Source organism: Diaporthe batatas (assembly GCF_019321695.1).
Source record: "Diaporthe batatas strain CRI 302-4 chromosome Unknown Contig00008, whole genome shotgun sequence".
Lineage (NCBI taxonomy): Eukaryota > Fungi > Ascomycota > Sordariomycetes > Diaporthales > Diaporthaceae > Diaporthe > Diaporthe batatas.
The window spans coordinates 594,288-617,509 of NW_025408555.1; the positions used below are offsets into that span (position 1 = coordinate 594,288).

General features: G+C 52.6%; 4 protein-coding genes across 4 annotated transcripts; 2 read left to right on the forward strand and 2 right to left on the reverse strand.

Annotated features, from left to right (window-relative positions):
• Window positions 1-328: 328 nt before the first annotated feature.
• Window positions 329-4,412, forward strand: KVR01_007293 (uncharacterized protein). Its single transcript, XM_044784826.1, has 4 exons — window positions 329-1,925; window positions 1,990-2,598; window positions 2,657-2,937; window positions 3,002-4,412. The coding sequence occupies exons 1-4, from the start codon at window positions 682-684 to the stop codon at window positions 4,024-4,026; spliced, it is 3,159 nt and encodes a 1,052-aa protein (XP_044643546.1). The 5' UTR covers window positions 329-681; the 3' UTR covers window positions 4,027-4,412.
• Window positions 4,413-5,570: 1,158 nt separating this feature from the next.
• KVR01_007434 (uncharacterized protein) lies at window positions 5,571-9,183 on the reverse strand (the record flags this gene model as incomplete). The annotated part of the gene is made up of 6 exons (XM_044785026.1): window positions 5,571-5,600; window positions 7,234-7,728; window positions 7,794-8,307; window positions 8,404-8,869; window positions 8,934-9,046; window positions 9,080-9,183. The coding sequence occupies 6 exons, from the start codon at window positions 9,181-9,183 to the stop codon at window positions 5,571-5,573; spliced, it is 1,722 nt and encodes a 573-aa protein (XP_044643687.1).
• Window positions 9,184-13,380: 4,197 nt separating this feature from the next.
• On the reverse strand, window positions 13,381-16,055 carry KVR01_007504 (uncharacterized protein). The gene is made up of 2 exons (XM_044791336.1): window positions 15,381-16,055; window positions 13,381-15,316 (listed from the first exon to the last, which is right to left on the reverse strand). Exons 1-2 carry the CDS (start codon window positions 15,523-15,525, stop codon window positions 13,794-13,796), a joined length of 1,668 nt encoding a protein of 555 aa, XP_044643757.1. The 5' UTR covers window positions 15,526-16,055; the 3' UTR covers window positions 13,381-13,793.
• Window positions 16,056-16,408: 353 nt separating this feature from the next.
• On the forward strand, window positions 16,409-18,357 carry KVR01_007098 (uncharacterized protein). The gene is made up of 2 exons (XM_044791775.1): window positions 16,409-16,696; window positions 16,753-18,357. Exons 1-2 carry the CDS (start codon window positions 16,612-16,614, stop codon window positions 18,048-18,050), a joined length of 1,383 nt encoding a protein of 460 aa, XP_044643351.1. The 5' UTR covers window positions 16,409-16,611; the 3' UTR covers window positions 18,051-18,357.
• Window positions 18,358-23,222: the final 4,865 nt, after the last annotated feature.

Below are 23,222 nucleotides of genomic sequence, written 5' to 3' on the forward strand. Positions count from 1 at the left end.
CAGGGCGATTGGGGAGAGGAACGCCAGTTTTATAATTTGTGCATCGTCGAAGGCCTCGCATGCTCGGTGAGCCCCCAAGTTCAGCTCTGAGGTCCGTCACGGATAAGGCTGGGGGAGCTACCACTGTCCCGATTTAGGCTGATTCACTAGCTAATTCATTCAACAGTGTATAGAAAGCCGGGCGTTCCGCCTACCTGTCAGCCAAGGCAACCTGGCTGTGTGCCCGGAAGGTGGTGCGACGGACTCAGCTGCGTGCAGTAACACCGATTCGGCCTGGTGCTGACCACAGGTTGCAGTGCTAATGCAACCCGTGTCACCTAGCAAGTGTAAAAATCATATTCCGCCCCCAAATTTGGGCCTGGGCAGCATGGGGCCCAGCCCAAGTGTCGGTGAGCCCAGGTTCGATGGATGAGGCTCTGCTCATGTGGGCTGTACGTTGTGTATGGATAAGCCAACCTCCGCATTGACTTAGATTCCGAGCCTTCTATCCTTACATCTTTTCCGTATCAACGACGACCCACCTGATAATTCTCACTGGGCGGTTATCCACCCAGCCGCCAACCCTGGGATTTCTTCATCTAATCGTGGCTCATACGGGCGATTCGTCACTAACTATACTTGGCTGATTGAGCCTGATTGACCTGCTCTATCGGCCTCGATACTGGCCAGCCGACCTGAAAAATGGACAAAGAAACCAGGCGGCCGTCTCATCCCACCGAGAAGGGGGCAAGGTGGACGTCAAGGCCCGCGTCACCTCATCGAGATGATATACTGGAAGCCCAGACTCAGACCCATGATCCCCTTCAGCCTCTTCAATCCTTAACTGAAGGCCCAAGGATATCGTCGCCACTTCTAGGTGCCCTTGAAAAGGCCATGGATCCGTCACTAGCTTCTCACCCTGGCAACTCCGCACCCTCGACCACAAGCAGTCTCTCACGAGCTAGCACCCTCAACTCTACCGTCACTACACAGTCCCAAGACACCACCATCACAGAGTGCAGCGGAGATAGTGCATACTCGGATGATACGCTCTCCGAGTCTGTAACCAGGTCATTGACTCTTCCAGTCACCAGTACTTTCCCTAGTGACCGTATGCCGCGACCCACAGGGGGGAACTTTCGCATCTTAGACTCCCCCACGCCATTATTTGACCAACAGTCCCTCTTCTCATATGGCAGCATTGTTCCTGCTCCGTTTCATAATTTTGGTCCCGGCTCTATACCCGGGTGGCTTGGGTCTGCAGGGAAAGAGGACGACATTGGGTTTCTGGCCTACCCTTACAAAAGGCATCACAAACCAACGCGGCATCTCACTTTCCCAATTGAGGAATCCAGGAACCCCACAAGGACCAACAGCGCGAGTTCGTTGAGACTCAAAGACAAGGAATATACTGAAGTCCTAGATACAGCGAATATGGATCACCCAGCCCCAAGGGGTTGGACCATTCAAGACACGGACGCGCGTTCTAACGACTTTTGGGAGGATTGTATCCCGAATCAGACAGATTTGGGCAGCTTGCAATCAGAGACCGGCATGCACTTGAAAGCGGGACTTCATTCCGACGAGGGGATGACGCGCTCACTCGACTACAAGCATGATGATGTGCGTCACGAATCTTTCACCTTTCATTCGGGCCGCATCCCCGCGCGACGGGAGAAACGGAGTCCTTGGAACATAGTTAAGGCGCGCAAAGCACCTGAAAGGGCGACGGATGGGGTAGCAAGGCAATCTATGCCGGACAATGGGCCGCGATGTAGCAATGACAGCGGGGTATGGTTGATTGACAGCCCAGATACCAGTCTAGAGGCTGCTCTGGGCAACGGGGTCCTCAACAGAGCTGTTCCCCAGATGGAGGGTGAAAATGATCGGCCATCTCACCCACCAAGCCCAGGTGATGAGAGGAAACTACCTTGCCATGATTCTCGGTATGTTCACAGAGTTGATCCACATCCAGCTTGGCTTGAATGACGCTGATAGTCCGTGGGATAGTGAGCCAATTTCTCCGGAGTCTGATGACAAGACAGTGTCATTATATGAAGATTCCGGTGCTGAGAGTGAGGACGATGAGGATTCCGCATACAATACATTGGTGCAGAGTATCACCTGTCTCGTCGTGGGTTCTCCTGCTGTTGGCAATGCTGAAGAGCGAGGCGTTCCCGTCGAGCTTTATGTCCACAGCTTCCTCGAGCAAATCCTAAGCCACTCGAAGCCAGCAGCCGAGAATCAAACTCCTCTTCTCCCTGTTTACAATCTACCCATGCACACACTGCCTAGGAATACCAATGATGGCCCGGGCAATTTATCAGACTGGCACACACGTGCTGATGGCCAAGGCGAGAATGGTGGTCGCAGAGGCGGACAGAAGAGGCCGAATGAGGAGCCGCATGGTCAGAGTCGCAATGGAGATGATGGCGGTGGTAATGACCCCTGTGACAGTTCGGAAGATCAGAGCAGAACCAAGAAAGCTAAGAAGCTGAAAACCGGGAGAAAGTCAGGCCTTCTCAGCTGTCCTTTCAGGAAAAGAAATCCCACACGCTTCAATGTCCGCAATCACGGGGGCTGCGCCTTGGCCGGTTTTCCGAGCTTGTCGTTGCTCAAGTAAGTGAATACCGTCAAAGATTGACATTGGATGTTTTCCGATTCTCATCACCCGCAGACGCCACATCCAGAATATCCACAAGAAAACTCAAAGTTCGATTTCTTGTCTCCGCTGCCAGCAGACATTCCCAGATCAAACAGCCTTGAGGATACATTTAACTCAACCCCAGAGCTGCTCCGTTGTCTCTCCTAGTGGAGACGACGATCCGGAAGATGGCATCACAGATGAAGTTCTCAGCGCATTGACAGCACGGAAAAGGGAAGACAGCATCCGCGAATGGCCAGATTTGTGGCACTGTTTATTTCCCGAAGACGACCTTGGCAAAATCCCCGAATCTGGTTCGTAGGATACCACAGAGGTACTTTCTTTTAACAATTAAATCCCCTTGCTGACCACCTATAGACCATGAGCCTCCCGTTGAGTGGGACGAAGTACGAGAGCACTGCTACCACGAAGACTCGCTCCACAAATTCGTCAACAGCATAGCTGGCGAACAAGTAATCACCGAGCATGGTTTCCGGTACCTTGTTGAAGGTCTTGGGCAGTCTCTTGATACACGCTTTGAAAAGCATTCCAAGGGAAGACCATACCGGGGTGAAGAACGGCACGAGCGGGACAAGCATTTTGTGAGCATGGTTAACACCTTGCTCGACGAGCGCATGACCCCATCCCGGGCCCAGCAAACCGAATCCGTGGTAGTATGCGAGCCGCCTCAGGAGGTTTCCACAGACCCTTCGGATTCCGATTTCAATAACCAATTAAACTTTGGCCTTGATTATCAGGATATCTTCAACAGCCAGTTCCCGATGACATACCCAAACAACCCAGCATATAACTCTTACACTGGCTTCGGGTTTGAAAACGCCTCCAACATGCCCGCCCCGAAAGCCAATGCGCATTTTTCGTCCGAAGGTGCAATGCAAGCGGGGCCTCTTCAGCCGCTCATAGAAATCCCGCTCATGGCCAGACAAAACGGGGGGCGTCCGAGCTCACCGGCGGAAGGGAGCGGGCGTCGCTTGAGCGCGCGGTACTCGAGCAGCGGGCTGTCGTCTCAACGCAGCCGCGACTCAGGCGACCTTCTGACGCTGCGAACAGAGGAGACCGGGGAGACACAGAGCACCCAGTACACGCCATTTTCACAAGACCCCCAGTTTTCACAGGATCAGGCAGCGATGCTTCACCACCAACAACAATGCCACCCTCACCCGGAAGACGGAGAGTCCGGCGAACACACCAGATTCTGCAGTTGCTCCACATTCCCGAGCGGCATCCCTCCTGACGGCCAAGGCTGCGCTACCGCAATGCCGAGCCAGGGCTCGTCCGAACTCCGTGGCATCGGAGAGGATAGGACCAGCGCATTCGCGCCTGGGAATAGTTTGTACATCAACAGCGACGAGGAGTTTAGCCCAGGGGCGGACTCGGCATGATTGCACATGTGCGTTGATGATGGGACACCGGGATTTCAGGGTTACGGAATGGAACCACTCATGAAATGGAAGCGGATTTCCCGTGTTTCTAGCGTTCCTCAAACAGCAATTTGTTGGCAATACTTCGGACAATAAAATGTGGAAGGTGCCATGTGCCGCTGCATTCCCGGGCGTTTATCTCGTCTTCACCTTTTGTGGCAGGTTCGGGCTATTACGTGCGTGCGAAACCTAAATGCCTTCTCGCCCTTAGAGATGATCGTGATGAATTATTTGGCTGGATTACAAAGTTCACAATATTATTCAATGTGGAACTCAGGAGAAGTAGAATATACACAGTCTAGCACGTGCAACTTGGATTGTGTTATCGGCACATAGACCTTGATCAAATGAATACTAGCACTGCTGTCAAGTGAAGTGATGCCAAATTTGGATGATGGTGATCGTGGATTCGACGTAAATGCCAATTCAGAGAACAGAAACGGACGCAGCTTGTGGACTGCTTGTTTCTATTTGCAACAGCCCTAGGAGAGAGTCTACGCAGCCCCAAATGGCTTTGATCAGTGAAAAAGCTTGTGTTTGGGGATTTGAAGGCCGGCGGTTCAGCATATGTAAAGATAACTGCTCTCTTTCTATATTTTGTATGTATCCCAAAAAAATACAGTCCCTTCACATAACAGGCAACGATGAATATCGATGATATGCATTTAGTCGGCTTCAATTCTCGTGCGAAGCAGTAATACAATTTTTCAGCTAGCGGCCTCTCGGCAGATAAGACGCGACGCCGTGCTTGGATAGTCCTCAATTCACATCACGGTCAAGCCTTCCGGTCGCTGGATAAAACTAGGCCTCTCTGGATCGAAAGATCCGGAACTGCGAGATCAGTGTGGCTCACTTGTGCCTTTGTGAGTCCGTGTGTACACAACTGAAGAAGTCCCGGTTAGGGGTAGTCTCGCTCAGACTGTTCATCAGATTGGCCATTTCAACGGCACATCAGTTCTCATCGAAACTAACATTGTACCCGCGAAATCGGAATTTCGAAATTCCACTCTGTTACAAGGTATGGTAAAGAGCAATTGCATCACGTTAGGGATGGGGAAGCGGCCAATAACACGTCAGAAAAGAAGGGTAACCGGAAGCCAGAAAATGAGCCATTTGCATTTTTGTTTACCGAAAGTCAACTCCAAGTGCAAGCCATGACTCATGAGAAGACAGTCCTACAACTCTATATCAACGGTCATTGCAAACAGAATTGCTATTCCCACCAGATAAGAGCCGAAAGTAAGCCCGACTGTTGAGCAAACGATAGTTTGGGCCGGCTGGCATCTCCACACATGGAGCAATGCAAGTGGCTCGATCGAAGGCTCCACTGGCATTTCCAGGACACAAGATGAATTTTGCGAGCCGGCGAGCTGTGCGAGAAATCTGTCAGTGCTCCCTGTCTCACGACGGAAGTTTGCGACTAGAACTGATTGTGTGTGCAACGGGAGTGAGAGAGAGACTGGGCCCAGTACTGTCTCGAGTGTGGGGCAGGCTGCGAGTGGTAACTAACTCCTGGTTCTGGAACACAAGACAAGCTCAGTGCGTGCGGCTCGGCCGAGCGTCGATCAGTCCGGGCGCTGGGTTTACCACCGTGCTGGAATGTCCCCCTCACCGCTTCTTGGGAGCCGGCTGCGGAGGAGAGGGGGAAGGAACGTGATTGCGGAAGGGGCCGAGGTTGGAGCAGTGTGTTCAGATCAAAGACCGGCAGATGTCTTCGTGCGGATCCGCCTAGGCTCGGAAGGGTTACCAGCTTCGAGCGTTGCATTTGCTTGTCTCTGACGTTCAACCACGTTTGTTTAGAAGGCTGAGGATGAAGCCCTGTTCCTTGCCTTCTTCAATGTTGTGCATTTGTCGGCCAAGTCCCACTTATCAAACCCATTGCAGACCCGACAACCTCGTCGTGCCTGGACCTGTGGGGGAGTGGAGGCTAGGCCCGCCCCGAGATGTTTGTAAACATTCGTGTAAGATGATTGGCCGAGCAGCGGACAAGGCTGCCACGAGCCAATCCTGGTGCGATCGCGATCGATCGCTCAGATAACGGATTAGGTGAAACCAATTGCTCTGAGCTCATGCCGAAAACACACTAGCAGCAATCCGGTAATGGACTGCACGTTTTCTAGGGGTAGTTGTCCCTAATCCATGCAAATGCGAAGGAAGGACCAAGGGACCGGACTGAAGTCCTAGCGCCATCTAGTGATCGTTACCAACCGGGGTATGCAAAAAGAGTTCCGCGTTCCCACCGGCCTGTGTCCCGCCAATGTCGTCCGATGTTTCCTCGCTCCACCGTCCGCAACATTGAGGGCTTCATCTGATCATCCCGGGGTTGAGCTTATTTTGACAGCCTCTACGTGTCATCACCACACAGTTCGGCTGCCAGCGGCGTGCACGCCGTCCTGCTTGTGGAATGCAACGCGAAACCGACGAACTGTGAACCGAGGCGCAGATCAAACCCCATTTCATCTTCCTGCGTTTCTCTTCGTCCTGATATCCTGCAGGGGAAGCTGCAGGATATCGATAAACTCTCCTTGAAATATCTGCTGAGTGAGAGTGAAGATATGATTTTCGATACCAAGCACTCGGGCTTGGTCGTTCAGCTCGCCCCGGGCCGAGGCGTGAAATGTAACTACCATTTGAACCGCACTGTGATTTTGTTTGAGGGTTTGGTTTCTTCGACAAGTAATTGACTATGCCGGTCGCCTCGTTGCTGTCATTTTTTATGACAGACAATGGGTGCTCAAAGTACAGCCAATAAGCTAGAAGGAGCGCCCGTGAGGACCATTCTGACCCATGTGTACGAGGTCACATCCCATGTAACGTTGGAGGGTCCAGACACTAGTATCGGACCCCAAGTTCCCGAGGTCAATTTCTCACGTCAAATTTCTTCACTTTTCATTCTTTATTTGATATTTATGCTACATTTCTATTCATCTGGTCTTGCCCCAAGTCCGATTCTATGAAGGAGTGTCCCCGACGCTCCCCCGACGCGTCGCATCCATGATTACTGCCAAGTGATTATTGAACGGTCTCGCTAGATCCGGCCATGCCTCCATGAGTTCTGAGCAGTGTGCTAAAGGAACCATAATTATAGGGTGAAACTATCGATATTGAAGTCAGTTCATGCTTCAGGAGCATTGCAGAAAAGCCGGGGGGGGGGGGAGATATTCGAACCTTTAAACTATTGCATTGCGACAGTCGCTCCATGCAGCCGAGTGCTTCTTGCGCCGCGAGTGTCCCGCGTTGCATGCTCTCCACTCTCGCGTAGTCGTACTCCTCCTTCCCAGTTGCTGCTGTGCAGCTCAGGGTGGAGTGTAGATGAAGAATGACTATTTGCCACATGATTCCCATGAACGGTGCTAATGACTCTGACTTGTTCATGGGCGACTGGTGCCTTGAGTTGGCACAGTTCATATTTTCTGCAAGTTGGGCGTTGATTTCTCGGTGTCGCTGCCAGATGCCCGCTGTGTTATGTACCCCGAGCGCCTTGTCAATAATAGATTGGTGTCGATGTGACACTGCCTTGCCGCAGATGGCAGCTAAATGGATGAAATCGCTGAGTTCTGTGTCGGGCGCTCCGACGGTCAGTGAATCGCTGTTGAGATAGCCTGTTATCGTAGGAATCTCATTTTGAAACTCTGAATCGGGTGCTGGTAATGGAACGTATATCTTTGGTTACAAGGTCAGCTCAGCTCAGTTGTCATTAACTAGTACGGTAGCATTCAAGGGCTTACCGGCTCGTTAAATGTGCATGGGGCGTCGTTGCGCAAGCTTATAGTCCGATCGAGGCAAAATGCTACCCAAAATGTCCTTCTCCTCTCTTCCGCCTCGACCCAGTCGGACATTGTCGACGAGGTAGAAAGAATGTCGTAAAACCAGTTGAGCTGAATAAGTCTAAATGCACGCCCCGCTCTCATCCACCCTCGTCTAAAGTCGACGCACTTGAACTCGTAAAACGCTAATAGGAGCTGCGCTTGTACTTGCGCAAAGTCGTTGGGGCGCATCTGGCTCCACTCGTCCCCCGAGTCCCAGGACTCGAGGTTCAGCAGTGATTGAGATGCATATCGGTATAGGTAGTTTGCCATGGTCTGATACTGGCCTGGTGATGTTGAGGCTGCCAGGGTCCACATTGCGAGTTGAAGACACTGTTGTGCCTCACTTTTGTCCTGCTTGCGGCTCCATGCCATGTAGCGCCGTTGATGCATGATGGGGACATGGAGGTGGCTTCTATCCCAGTAAAGCTGGTCGCTGGCAATGATTAGCAACGGGTGTTGTATCGCGGATGCAAAATGTGGACTGAATGCACTTGAAGCTTCACTTTGCGTACACCAGGGTAACACTCACAGGTCTGCCTGCATCATGGGTGAGAGTCTGAACTCGGCTGCCCCTCCGTCGGGAGAGCTCCAGCAACTTGACGCGGTCGACATCCTCCTCATGTTATCGAGACTGAGCGACGAGATTTGGTCTCCTGACGCGTGCATTCCATTCGGAAGCATCGTATCGTAACCTATGCCGCCGAAAGCAGTGAGCGGAGGAGACATCAGGCTCGCGTCCATTGGTGGCGTTGGCGACATGGTAGTACCGCCGAGGCAGGGAAACCCAAGTGATGGCTCCAATCCGTTTGATATGGGGTTGCCCGAGGCCATGTCGGGGAGAAACACGTTATCGGGTTCTGTTCCAGGGTGGGAAATCTTCAGCGAATCTGCCCCATTGAAAAGGTATGGGTCGTAGCATGATGATTGGTCGTCATCCGGAGACGTTGTGCGGGCCGATTGTTGTGCTTGCTGTATGAGAGTGCCTTCCAAGGCGGCTATATCGCAGCCATATCCAGTCAGCAGTGGCATAGCATGGCCTTCGTCCGACGGCTGCCTTACCTATTCGGGCTTTGAGGTCCTTCAGGTAGCCCGGCTTTGGCCCGCGAGCCGCCCGAACCGTTGTCGTGTGGCAGGGCACACCGGTGGCCTGACACGAACCACATTGAGGCTGTCTCCGGTCACATCTCAATTTTCTACGTCGACACTCCTCACAGGCCGCACCAGGCTTTTGTCGAGGTCGTGTTCGCTGGGTTGTATGGGAAGGGGAGCTGTCACGCGCTTGCGTCTTGACTGTCGTCGTGGAAGTCATGATGGGGTTTATATGTATGATATAGCCTAGTCTGAGGCAGTGCGCGGAAATTCCACCGAAAAAACCGGTAGCTGAATAGCTAAGTAGCTGTCCCGTGAGAAAAAGCACGCGTAAAAAGATGATCTGGAAGGATCGCCGTACAACCATGACCTAGTTGGAAAGGGCGTGATGCCTTTATTGTATTCGGTCGCCGAGACCCAGGGTGCACGACTGGGAGCAAACTTACAGGTTCGCAATTGTATTCCACTTCCAATGTAGCCCCTAGTTAGGCTATGAAACAAGACAGTACAGATGATAGTTCCCGTATTCCGCGGACGGGCTGAGGTTCTTTGACCACGATGCTACCTTGCTAGGACGGGGGCAGATCGTTATGCAACGGCAGTTGATGCTGTCTTGGCATGGACCCCCCGGGCCTGCATTCCCCACGAGGCTGATGGAAAACCTCCTTCGCCCTATCCCGATGCTACAGATGCTGGGTGGATGGAGCATGAGGTCGGTGCGCATAACCCGCAGCAAACATTGTTAAAGAGTCTTGTGCTACGTCACGCACGTTGTCCTTTTCACATGAAACTCTCGTGCAGAGGCTCTGGTGGTCTTGATCGTGCGTGAGCCTGTACTTTATCCCTGCAGCCGAGGATGTTGGCTGCCCTATCCTTCAGCGCCCCATCCCCGCTTGCTTTCCGCGAAAGTAGGCGTGAGCAGATCGATCCGCCATCAGGGATCGACGGCCAAGGTTCTGAGACTCTCATGTCGCCTCAGATCTTGGTTAAATATGTCCTATGCATCTACATGCACCTCCCACCCTCGCCAGAGATCATGCCCAGCCACTATGATGAATGACACAAGGGGCATGGTCCTAAGTGCATCAACGCACAATGCTTCTATTATGGTCTTCTGCAAAGTGGCTGGCACACTATCCCAAGTCGTTATGATAGCGCTCCCAAGTCTTGGATGGTGCTGTGGATACCTAGTAGACAAGTACCAAGGGAGTGAAATGTATCTGCTGTGTACTCCGGGGCTACCTAGGTATCGCTTGCTTGCGCGCCTGCGGCCCCTGAGCCGCGATGATGGTTTGGAGGTCACACGTGGTCGGGGGTTTGAGTAACCAATCGGCGTCCATGGCCTCCACATGATCCGGGGATCAAGACTGCTGACCCTCCGCCAGGCTCGCATAAGCTACGGAAAGCCGAGCAGGACCAAGTCAAGGGTCCCTTCAGCCAGCGAGTTATCCCGAGGGCTTTTGGGTTTGTTCGCTCGCCGTCCTCGCGCTAAAAGGCGGACGGGGACCATAGCACGATGTCGACGGACTCATGAGGCGTTTGGACCCGTTTGAAACATCCAGAGGAGAGTGTGCTAGCCATAGATTTAGATTTGGGTCAACTGGCGCCAGAGGCATGCCATGTCGCCGCGGCCTCCCATGTCCCTGTCATGGGGTAGGACCCTGGGAGCCGCATGCACAACGGTGGGGAAATCGACCGACGAGTAGTGCTAAAGCTCCTTCGGACGTGGGCCGGTTTGCCGTAGGCGCGAATAGGGCGAAGCTACTAAGGGTACTTCCCGAGTTTACATGCTTCCTCATGAAACCCTATCCGAGCGAGTCGCCAGCCAGACCAGCAACCCGTTCATGTACCCCACAAGCAGCAGAAATCAATTAAGACAGTCATTCAAGCTGATGCAATCAGAAAGTACCAAGGACATCGCGAAGCCTAATTCAGTGTGCGTGAAGTTAATGCTTCCCCTCCTGCAACTGGACATGTGGCCCAACAACCTTGGAAATACTGTGATGCCCAGAGAACCCGTTGGCTCGGTAATTAAACACGGCTGATCTTTGCCTCTATTCTTGGAACCTGTTTCAGGTTTGGGAGCTAAGACCACTCTCTTGGTACTCGGTCGACCACCACCTCCGTACATTTCTAGCAGTACCTAGGTATTGTGTCTGGGCGCTTGACATGGGAGTCTATTAAGTCGTACAAGAAGACTGTCGCACCGGACCCTAATAGGATGTTTAATTGCATAAAAGCTTGGTCACCAAATTAAGAAGCTTCTCCGGCATTACTAGAATAATATCACCGAAATTGACGTGACTTAAGCCCAAGTGCGTGACAAGTTTTAGCCAGCTTCATTTGAGCAACAAGAATTGTGACAGCTCCAAAACACGTTGCGCAGTGCAACGCCTTCCTGGCAAGGCTGCGGGCGTTCGAGGAAGCGCGCGCCCGTCGGATCTGAGCGCTCGAATCCCGCTGGCCTGCCTAGCATGGCTCTCCAGGTAGTTAGCATCTCGACAGCTGTCAATCATTCACAGGGGGGGCATAACCCGCAGGGATCGTGTGTTAGATCGCCCTCTGGATCGTTGGTGTCACATCGATCCCCTAGCCCGACGTAAAGCTTATTTTCCGATTCTCCAAAAACGTTGCATTTAGATCGTACCACCCTCCTGTCATGGACAATGCGACCTAAACAAAATCATCTCAAGAGCCTTCTTCAGCGCGCCTGGTGCAGCAACAGCCGACAGGCCACCGCCAGCACAGCTTGAATTGCCCCATGCGGTTGGAAACGTACAATGCCCAAGCATAAGGTTGGCGCAAGATCGAGCTAGCTTCGCCAGCATTGATGACCGGTCCCTCGAAATGTACAACTTTTTGAGCCGTCTGATCTGCACCTGAACTCTGCGGCCGCACAGCCCTTGCCGGCAATATAAGCTTAAGTCACCGTTACACCTCCTACGTGCCACAGTACCCTCCAGTACACCTATGTGGTACCGTCTGCACGTGATTTTGGGCCCATGGTGCCGACTGCCGGATCGTCCAAGGTATTGTCTGGTCTCAAGAGCTGTTTCCGCTCATGGGCGCCTGTCCGCGCAGCTCTCAACAGGTCGTAACTTTCCGCCCTTTCCCAGCGGGCCTCGGGAAGCGGATATCATATGCTATAATATCATACCTAGGTAGTGGAACATGGTGTGCAGGAAAATGGGGCGATTATTAGACAGCAGTTCAACCAATTGCCAGATCTTAGGCAGGGTGTGTGACCCCCCTACCGCCTGTATCGAGCCTAGGCGGCCACCCTGGAAACTGGAGCCCAATCAGAAACATGATCAGCAACCCCTAAATTCTGGGAACCTGGATGGATCCTCCAACTTGTTCCACCATGTGGCCCTGTTACGTGGGGTCGGATCTTGGTAGGCTAACACTGCCACCTAGGGTAGTAAGACGGAAAAGGACAGATGTTCCAACATTTGCGAAGATGTTTGGACCATTTCAAATCCATGCATGATTTTCCTGTCTTTGCAGACCCTTGGTCAAATCTGATCTTGTTAAATCCGCACTAGAGCCAAGATTATTGGGCATTATGGGCGACCTTGGCGCCACATCGTAGGGTTGTATGGAACATCGCCCGGATGCAGGTCTACGAAGCCGAGAATTGTTCGATTGCGAAATAAACTTAGATTCAACTGATTGATGTCTTGATTTGGGTGAAAGGAGTCCATAGGGTCGGAATCATGTTTTCCCCAATGCTGTTGCGGGAACGGCCCAACTGCTCTAGGTCTTGATATGCCGCGTGTTCCCAGATAGATACATACCCCTTTGTATCCTTTGCTGGTGGGCTGAAACTTGACAGGGCAGATCTTTGACACACGTTGGACCCTCGGCCGGGCGCTGCCTGTGCCCAAGATGAACATCGGAACCATCTCCCATTACAGCTATCCATCCGTTAGTTCATGTGTTGTTGTGCAAGAGCCCCCGAGGTACGGACGCCTGGGTCGTCCTAAGGCTGAGGATGTGCCATCATTGGATCCGGCATCAGCCGCTTCGCCTGACCCAGGACACTATATGCCCGGTGCTTGAATCTTATCTCAGATCTTGCAGATGGCGGGACGGTCTGTGTAAGCAACGGCCTCATCCGATTCCTTGCACCTAAAAGCTCCGCGAGCCTGGTCCACTTTGTCAACATTCTAACTTCGTCGAATATTCCGACGTGATCCAAATGGCCCGAGACTCCGTTGACAGCTTTCCGATCTCTCGATCTATGCAGTTTGAGCTTAACGTCCTCTTTCTTCAACTGTCTTCTTCGACAAACCATCACGCTGCGAGAGCATCAGAGCGGGTCGTGGGCGTCGGTGTTTTTGTCGCCCGCGGGCACGAGCCGGAATAACAGATCACATTTCGGTGGTACGGGCACCGAGGAAAGAACAATCATCGTCGATCGATTTGTTTGTTTTGCATTGTGAGCGAGAATCTGTTTTGTCTATGGACCCACTCCCCGAACACTGCCAGTGCTTGGGCAGAAAAGGATCCCACGATACTCAGGACGCCAGTAAAACGCCAACCTGAACTCCGAGAAACCATAACACCAATTCGCCGCTTCCCGCCACGCACAAACAAGAAAATGCCCTCAGAAACTCCTGGTGAGAAGCTTGCACCAATGCCGAGGTAACGCAGTGGCGGCTCCGCGACGCTCAGGTCGTCGCAGGCGTCACATCGTCAGCTCCACCGCGCCTGGGAGGCAACGAGTCATGCTCACCGCGCTCCCGGGCCAGACACAGGCCGACACCTGCCACCCTCACCCAACTCGTTCGCTAAAGAAGCACTGGCAGCGGCAGCCAGCCAGCCCATTTACGCCTCAGTCCTCGGCGGCCACTTCACCCTCCTCTCAGCGCGCACGTAGAGGTTCGTGGGCCGTATGAGCTGGAACATGGGGTCGTAGTCGATGGCGCCCTCGGTGGCGAGGCTGAACTGGTAGCGCCACACGAGCTTGCACAGGAAGATGCGCACCTCCTGCAGCGCAAAGTTGAACCCGATGCAGCCGCGGGGGCCCGTGGCGAAGGGGATATAACTGTTGTTGGGCTTGTTGCGCACGCGATCGGTGTCCCAGCGGTCCGGGTCGAAGCTCGCCGGATTGCCCCAGATGGCTGGGTTGTTGTGGATGTGGTGCAGCGCCGGGATCACGATGGAGTCCTTGGGGATCTTGTAGCCGCCTGGCAGCACGAGGTCGCACTTGGCCGTGCGTGCCGGCTGGTATGACGGGTTGTGCCGCCGCTGCGTCTCCTTGATGAAGTGGTCGAGGAAGGGCAGCTTGGCCGTCAGGTCGGCCGTCACCTCCGTCTCGTCGGTGAAGTCGTTGTCCACGAGCTCCTGCAGCAGGCGCTCCTGCATGCCCGGGTAGTTGACCATGCCGTAGATAAGCCAGGACAGGAGGGAGCTGGTCGTGGTGAAGCCGGCGCCGGTGGCGACGACCAGTGGCTCCAGGACACGGTTCGTCGGGAGCTTGTTGCCCTTGTTGTCGGTGGCGCGCAACACATAGTCAACCATGTTGTTCGCCTTCAACGCCGCCTCCTGCAGGTCCAAGTCCTCGATCCCCCTCGATGCACCAGCAATGACCTCCTCGATCATGACCCTCATGCGCTCCTTCGCATCGTATAACTTCTTCGGGTCGCCAAATGGGAGATGAGCATACCAGCTACCCATCGATGTGATCTTCTTGTTCAGCTCCAGGGATGTGGCCATGAGGATCACCATCTCGTGTGGTGGCGCGTCTACCGAAGCGAAGTGGTTGAAATCCATGCCAAGGATCAGCTTGCCGACGGCCTGTGAGCCGAGCTTCAGCATGTAAGAGTACACGTTCCATGCCTCATCGCGATCTGCGAGTTCGTCGAAAACCTTGAACGCATCCTCAACAGTCTGGTTCATGGTCGGGGCATAATGACGCACTGCCTTTGGCCCAAAAAATGGAGGCAAGAACTTGTGTGCGACTTTCCATTCTTCCGTGTCCGTGTCACCCAGGAAGACACCAGCCTCGTTGTTCTTGATGGGGTAGAGGGGGTGTCCTGGGATGATATCCTTGGTGAAAAAATCGTTCTCTGAGAAAAAGATACCTGCAAGTGCGGGATCATTTGTAAGATATGTGGTCGAACCCATGTTGTTGGTCTTGAAGATGGGGCCATATTTCTCGAATAGCCGCTGGTGGTTTCCGAGATGGTCGGGGTAAATCTCAAAATAGTTGCCGACATATGGCAGACCCTTGGGCCCCTGGACCTCACGGACCCCACGCCCGTCAATAGTAATAGCGACTGGGCCTTGTGCATCTAGTACGTCCGCCACCGTTGAGTACGCCTCACGATCGTTCACGAACCCGATACCTGGTGACAATAGTGAGTATTGGGCGGCCAACCAGAAATCTTATGTGTCCCAATGCATGCATACCTTTTGCGCCGACAATGGCAAAATGTGATGCAACCAGTTGCCTGAGTTCATCCTCGTCGACTGCTGAGGGAATGCTGATCTCTCGTGCTGTGGAGACATCCTCGCCAAGCAGATAGAACTGCTTGGGCACAAAGTCGGGTCTCATCTTGGCTGGTTCTGGTTGCTGTAGTTATCTGGACGGGAATCTAAGTGGAATTGGAGGAGAGCAGCCCAGTTGTTTGAATGATAAAAAATATGTTGTTTTGATGGGCTGGGATAATAATAGCACACATGAGCCATGAGCTCAAGATGATTGGGAGCGGCGATATATAAATGAGTCCGGGCTGGGCGCGGGAGCTTCATATCGTCGCTCAGGGGCTCCCTCCGTTGCCGAACCATGACAACATTCTGGAAACCCCATGGCTGCAGGCATACGTATCTCTACCATGCCGATCCGGCCCTGTAAGACAAAACCTTCGGCATTATTAATTCTACAAAATCCACTTGCCGAGGCGTTGAACGGGACGGTCTTCGCGAGAAAAGGGCGAGTCGAGGTGTCGCTGTGTGGACCCGGACAAGGCGAGATTCACGCAATGCGTGTGCTTGCAGTGGTGCTGAAAATATCCTACAGAAATTTTCAGTGGACCCAGGCAGACCCTTGCGGTGCCCTTCAGGTTTGCCTCGGCTCGCCGGCGCTGGAGAGCAAAATGATGCCCGATTTCCGCAAAAAACCAAGGCCACACGAATGGCAAACCTGGCGCGTGGGTAGTGTAACTCGGCCAGCTCACTGTGCTCGCGTCATGACGTAGGCCGACGCAGAATTTTGGCGAGGGCCGAATCGCACGAAGCCAATCCCGGGCCAGTAGATTTTTTGGGATTGCCAAAACCTCTCTTGAAGCCCCTGCCGTCGCCCGTTTCGTGGCCCCGGGTGCTTCCGGATCTGGCCGTCGCCTCGGCAGATCGATTGTAGGGTTGCAATCTAGCTTATAGAGCCTCGGCGTCCCACTGTAAAATCGAAAGGTTCATCCCTGACTAGTTTTGAGGGTCCGATACGCACAGCCCGGTGGACAGGGTGTGATAGGGGACTTCTTGCTGGCCAGGTAGTTTTGATATTCCGCTTCCATTTATATACAAGGCCACTGTCAGAACTCATCGTCGACAATTTTATAGCATACTGTGAATAGGCCTCGTCTAGAGAAACATTACTTTCCAAAGTCTTTCTCACACTTTGCTTTGGAACACTCAGTACACTATGTCTGTAGACACAGAATATACGGCCAAAGATGTTGCCGCCCATCGGGGGCCCGAAGACGCCTGGATGGTCATTAACGGCGAGGGTGAGCAGCACCAAGACGAAGGGAACGATCACAGCCTGCTAACAATGAACACACAGTCTATGATCTGACCAAATATCTGGAAGAGCATCCTGGTGGCGCGGAGATCTTGGTGGAAGCTGCCGGAACAGACGCAACTGAGGCTTTCGACAACGCCGGTCATTCTGAGGACGCGTTCGAGATCATGGCCGATTTCCGCGTCGGCAAGCTTAAGAGCGCCGGAAAGCCTGCAGCAAAACCAGTGCGTGTGACACTGCAGACACCACCAGCGTCGAAAAAGTCAGGCACCAGCGCATCAACAGCAGTCGGCGGGGCAGTCGTGTCTCTAGGTGCTCTGGCCGGAGCCACACTCGGCCTGCGCAGGATGGATCTGTCAGCACTATCAAATCTTCTCAAGCTCAGACAAGCTCAGGGCTCAAGAAGTGGGAGCGGATTCGGGTTTGTAGAGGGCTTCATTATTGCAACAGCACTTGCACTCGTTGCAGGAGGCGTGGCGGTCAGGAAATTCTCTCAACTGCTCGATATGGAGTCTGGCGCGCTTCACCACGCAGCACACAAGAAGATCCCAAGAGTAGCAAAGGCAGACCCTCTGCTGCAGCGCGGCTTTTTGGACCCGCAGACATACCACCCCCTGCCCCTGATTGAGAAGGAGCTCGTCACACCAAACGTTTACAGACTCGTGTTCGAGCTGCCAACACCAGACGCCGTTCTGGGCCTGCCGATCGGCCAGCATGTGGCCATCAAGACGACGATAGACGGCGCAACGGTTCAGCGATCGTACACACCCGTATCCAACAACTCAGACAAGGGTATCCTGGAGCTCGTTATCAAGGTATACGACGACGGCCAGCTCACCGGCAAGTACCTGAAGCACCTGTCCGTCGGAGATGAGGTCATGTTCCGCGGTCCCAAGGGCGCCATGCGGTACACGAGGGGCCTCTGCAAGAAGATCGGCATGCTGGCAGGAGGCACAGGGATAACACCCATGTACCAGCTTATCCGCGCCATCTGCGAGGACGAAAGGGATACGACCGAGGTCAGCCTCATCTACGCCAACCGGTCAGAGGACGACATCCTGCTGCGCAAGGACCTCGAGTCCTTCGCCAGGCGATACCCCAAGAACTTCAAGATGTTCTACCTGCTAGATAACCCTCCGGAGAACTGGGCATACGGCACGGGATACGTCACCAAGGAGCTCATGGCGGAGAAGTTCCCCGGTCCAAAGGAGGACGGCTCCAGGGTTATGCTTTGCGGGCCGCCGGGCATGATCAACGCCGCGAAGAAGGGATTGGTCGAGCTGGGGTACGAAAAGCCCGGGGCTTCGTCAAAGATCACGGACCAGGTCTTCTGCTTCTAGGCTAGCGAAATCTGAAACTCGACACTTCGATAGGAGGGTCACATTGTCGCAATTGGGCATCGGAGCTACCCGCGTGTTCCGCGGGGCGCGTGATAGGAAGATTGGGTCAAGTTCAAGGTCCGATTGGGGAACACTAGATGTTGATTGGGCGTCATTATGGCTTCAAACGGGACGTTGCATTAGCTGGCGTCTAGAGGGTGGTTGCATTTCGTAAGGCTGGACTAGGATTGGAGTTTTGAGAAACTTTACCCACCTTCCTAGGTACCTATATTCTAGATGATAATTCTATCACGAGAGATCGCACAATTCCGGCCGTAAGTCTCTCCAAGTACTCGCTACTTAAGTACATCCGCAAGTCTCTGTCATTCGAGCACTTCACCCCACAGCTAACGCAACGGTCTTCCAACCGACCAAACCTTCTTCTGTTAGCCTTAACCAGTATCGTCACCCCCCCAACTCGATTGGCATATTGCACTGGCATCTTGTAAATGTATCGTCACAGTAGATCTATCCTTTTTCTATTAAAGTGTTTCTCTTCCAAGGTTGTTGGCAAGCACGGATTTTAGACGATGTCATGGACCTATAGGTAGACCCTGTGGCCAACCCCTGAGATGCCACGACTCAACGTTAAACAAGGGATCATCATGTACTCAGGAACAAGACAAACCAGACCAATCAACCCTTCACACTTCTGTTGGGATTGGAATTGAGGTGTCTGGATGAAGTTCAGCAATCTAGCCGCACAGACGCTCGGGGAGACAGCTGACAGGCGCCTATTTCAGGCGTGGCCAAGGACGAGTGTATACAATGCAGCACACCACTGGCATAGGGGATTGTCATGTAGTATAGATGGAATCCACAGAACACATGACGACACCACGTGGGGGGGGGGGGGCAGACTTCCAAGGTTCTCTTCCGACTCAGTGGGCTGCATGTCGATCACACATAGCAGCGCATCATACTATGTTAGGCACTTCACGATCCAATATAGCTAGATTTTCGTACCAAGAAAATAAGCTTCACGTGGTACACAAGCAACTAGGGACCCTTTCCCTTTTTATCACTAGTGACCAGCTGATGGTGCCATCTTCCTTGATTTATCCGCCGTTGCGCGTTTCAACGTCAAAATACCGAGTACCTAGGTAGAAAGTCATCAGTATGCTCAAAGCTGTTAGTGTCCATAGTGACCCTCTTGACAAATTACCTAGGTACTGACTGTGACGGTATCTCGAATAGTATACTATAGGGCTAGTTCAAGCTACCAGATGCAATGCAACCAACCCACTCAGTGGCATTATGCTCGATGCATACTCGGGTGGTACTACGAGCCGCTGTAGACTGTTAACTGCTAATGCGACGTGAGAGCATTTATCGGTGAGGCTGCTCTGATTTTCACAGATACAGGTTTAGTTTGCGCTCCCTAATTCAGTTATTTCAGACCAATTGGTGGCTTTGTTGTCTGAGCCAAAACAAGGATATCCAGCAATATTAGGGATGTATAATAGAGCTTGGTAGTTGCACCGCGAGACGATAAGGTCGCGGTGCCTAGACCTTGGAGCCTAGATCTTGGAACCTAGAAATACGCGGGTAGGGCCGTACCAAGTCATCGAACCTTACGACACACACGAAACAGAAAGCCCCGACCAACAGCACAAGCGCGTTAGCCACTGAATCACCCGCTTTTGGAGGTCCGGCAAGAGGGGAATTTTATGATTGGGGCGCATACACTACGTCATAATAGGCAGGTGTACCACACGGCGAGGAAAGTAAGTTGAACAAAGTTTGCGCCGTCGACGGCTGTATCAGCTTTACAAGATCACCAAGTATTAACACGTCGCCAAGCACACCCACCCGCGATCCCGGCGCGAGGGGGGTGACAGGGGCGGGAAGCTAATAAAGACGGCTACATACCAAACTTTTTGCCTAGAACAGATCTCCATCTGATACTTCCGAGGAACATGCGGCTGTGGCAGCACCCACAATCGCCTCCCATCGGTGCGCCTTCCGCCCACCCTCGGAACTGGACAGAAAAGTCACTGCCCACTGGAAAGTGGGTCCTCCTGGCCAGGTGATGCGTGGACGACGTCCCTTATGTATCGTCCAGGGAATGAAGATACTTAGGTACGCTTCGATTGGCGCCCGAGCCAATTTGTGTACAGGCTGATGCACCACTGAAACAACAGCTTGATTTAATCAGCTGAGAAGCTTGACGAGGTTTTAAAGTTCGCCCAGGTTGATGCCAAGTTGGCCAGATCTATATCCGGGTAGGGGAGATGTAAGTGCATCTTGTCGAGGAGCACCAGTAACCCTATTTTTCTGTTAATCGCATACGGTTTGATGGTTCTGCGGGTCATGTGTGCTGTTGCATCTTTGATTTTACGCCGAGTATGCTGCCTAATAAGTCGATGTACTATGTCTGTCATGCCTATACTTGGGTATTAGCAAGGTCGTGTAAACGTGTACCGGCGATGTCACGGATGGGCCAGAAACGGTTCTGCCCATGGTATATAGCACAGCACCAAATCCCAAAGCATCATAACAATTTGAGTGAGGTGGTGAGCGTGGAGAATTTACGCATGTGGTATAGAAACAAATTAGGTAACCGTCAGGCTTGGCATTCCAGTCGATGGTTAGACAAAGTTTCGAGAGCCAACGAGGTTTGCCTTCTTGTTCCTTGCCTTAGGGTCGGAGAGAAGTCCTACCATGAAGACGAAGAAAAAAATTAGGAAGAGATTAGGTGCCATCCATTGCCGACAGCAATGCAGCGCAGGGGCCTGCCATATGCACAGCTGAGAGCACCGGCAATGAATTCGTCTCTCACGGCAATGCTAATTAGGGACGCACCCATCGTGTTGAGTGAGCAGCGGCAAGCAGCATGCTTCCCCGAGGATCTTCTAACGTTGTGCATCAAATTTTATCTCTTATTATGCACCATGAATCTCGCAAAGCTTGCTCGTTGTCGTGTCCTGGGTTGCGAGTACGACCTTGAAGCAGTTGAATGTTTCGATTATCACCCGATACTGATCGCGACCATCCGAAGATCCTGTAACTAGTGCTGTCCAGCAAGATCTTTGGATTAGCTTTGCCTGGCAGCTGAGCATCAAAGCGCTGCTATGGATTATGCAGGATCGTTCTTACCAGTCCATTCATTCTCGTGGATACAAAAATTGGGATGAACCTTTCGTATCCACTTCGAGCCATTACGAGTTGAGATGCACTGAATTTCCCTTCTTGTCAAGCTTTGCCTTTTTTGAAGAAGATATTTTAGTTGCTTGGGAATTCGTCGGCCGTTCTTGTAACTCTCACGTGATGATATTTGGCAGAGATCCGCCGATTTATTACAAGACAGGTGACTCCCTGTGCTTTGGCCCTGTGGTAGAATTGAGAGTCTTGCGAGTTTGTCCAGCGAACCTTTGTAAGACGCATCGGCAGTAGACGCCACCAAACCGGATACATGCTGACCCTGAAGTCCTCTCAATCATTATAAGATGTTGCATAAGCTGGGAGGTGTGTGTTCCAATGAGTAAAAAGCCACCATGCCGCAGCATGGGGGACAGTCCCGAGGTCAGGCCAAATCCTATGTTCTAGACGAAGAAACTGTAGATCATTGTCTAAACGTCGTAAATGCCCCCACCAATGTCCCTAATTGTTTTTTCCCATGAAACTTGTGCCTGACCACAGCCACCAAATGACACCAATGAAAGATTCCTGGACGGCTCCTTGAATACAGCAACTAAGAAGAGCGGCTTTCCCGCCACCTGCTGTTCAAAGTCGGGTTTATATCATTTCTTGAAGCAATTGATTAAATCAAGAAATTGCCAACAGAGCGTGTTCATGTTCATGTTGCAGTCTGCCACAATCTCTTTAAGCATTTCTTGCTCGGGACTTCGAGGAAGAGGTTTCACCAAACAAGATATGGGCTGAGCACTAATAAGAGCGTTATATGGTACCCCGGCCTCGGCAGTCTTTTAGGAGGAAGTGGTAGTTACATAGGTACTTCACATCTACACTGAGGAAGGGTGTTTCTTTAATTCTAAAGATCCCAGGCAACCGCGAGATTCCCTTCCGTAAATCACCTTCTGGGTCATTGGCCCCACGGGGTGATTGAGCTCTCAAATCGCCTCTAGGGGCTTTCGAGAAGAACCGCTCCCGAGTTCCTCGGATCGCGAAGCATTCGGGACCGCAATGCTGGGATGGTGATCCGTTCGCTATTGCGCCATTGCTCGCTCGCTAGGCACGATTTAATCGTAGCTGGCTGGGTGGGTCTGAAATACCTTCTGGTATTATGGTCCTGGATGAGTCTCCACAACATCATGAGACAGACGATACGCGCTTGTATGGGGGGTGTGGTTGGTCGCAGCGCAACCGAGGACCTGGCCAAGAAGACCGCCAGGCAAGACTGACAAGCTTCCCAGCGGGATGTCCCACCTTTAAACATCAGTTCTACCTCATTACAAGAGACCACAGCGCCCGGGATGTCCTCATGGAAGCTGTAAGCATCGCTCATGCGCCTCGGGCGTTGGTCGAAGTGAAGAACGATGGGACCTGGCTTGCGACGGACTCCATCTCTGGGCTGTACCATGATCCAGAAGTCACTAGGAGCAGACTGAGAGAATACTGCCACAAAAAATGAAAAAGGCAGCGGAAGATGTTGCTGTTACTGTGGGATATTTCCCCGTGCCCACGCGACAAATGTTATCCATCGCAGCGAGGTCGCTGAGTTGATAGGTCGAGCGACTGTCAGGAGATCGTCTGTGTGAAATGGAAGGGTGAAGGGTCGGAGGAGAGCGCGGCGAAGCAGTCACTAAATTCGTGCTGGCGAGCAGCGCGCAGGAACCCAGACCAGAATAGCAGAGCTGAAGGCCTAGAGTGTGGAGAGGCTACCTACCTACTTGCCTCCGAGTGTTACGCGGAGATCGCTGCTCTCACGTCTCTAATCACCAGGACTCATGGTTGAAAGTACTGAGGATACGCCGCCATCCACCGCTGGTATAGTGACGAGTGACAGGGACAGACCTGACCCAACAGGCCAAGAAAGAAAAGGAAGGCGCCGGCGCATTCTCTGAATACACCTCGAGTACTGATAAAGACCGCAACGGCGAGCGGATGGGCATCTTCTCACATGTCAGAACCTTAGGGGTACAAGATGGTGGCGTTGAGGAATTCCAGACC

What these genes read in the sequence shown, in the direction of transcription:
- KVR01_007293 (XM_044784826.1), top strand. Translation starts at nt 682, where the DNA reads ATGGACAAAGAAACCAGGCGGCCGTCTCATCCCACCGAGAAGGGGGCA. An exon ending in CTACCTTGCCATGATTCTCG is followed by an intron (nt 1,926 to 1,989) that starts GTATGTTCACAG and finishes TCCGTGGGATAG; the next exon opens with TGAGCCAATTTCTCCGGAGT. An exon ending in CCGAGCTTGTCGTTGCTCAA is followed by an intron (nt 2,599 to 2,656) that starts GTAAGTGAATAC and finishes CATCACCCGCAG; the next exon opens with ACGCCACATCCAGAATATCC.
- KVR01_007504 (XM_044791336.1), bottom strand. Translation starts at nt 15,525, where the DNA reads ATGAGACCCGACTTTGTGCCCAAGCAGTTCTATCTGCTTGGCGAGGAT. An exon ending in TGCCATTGTCGGCGCAAAAG is followed by an intron (nt 15,317 to 15,380) that starts GTATGCATGCAT and finishes TATTGTCACCAG; the next exon opens with GTATCGGGTTCGTGAACGAT.
- KVR01_007098 (XM_044791775.1), top strand. Translation starts at nt 16,612, where the DNA reads ATGTCTGTAGACACAGAATATACGGCCAAAGATGTTGCCGCCCATCGG. An exon ending in GATGGTCATTAACGGCGAGG is followed by an intron (nt 16,697 to 16,752) that starts GTGAGCAGCACC and finishes ATGAACACACAG; the next exon opens with TCTATGATCTGACCAAATAT.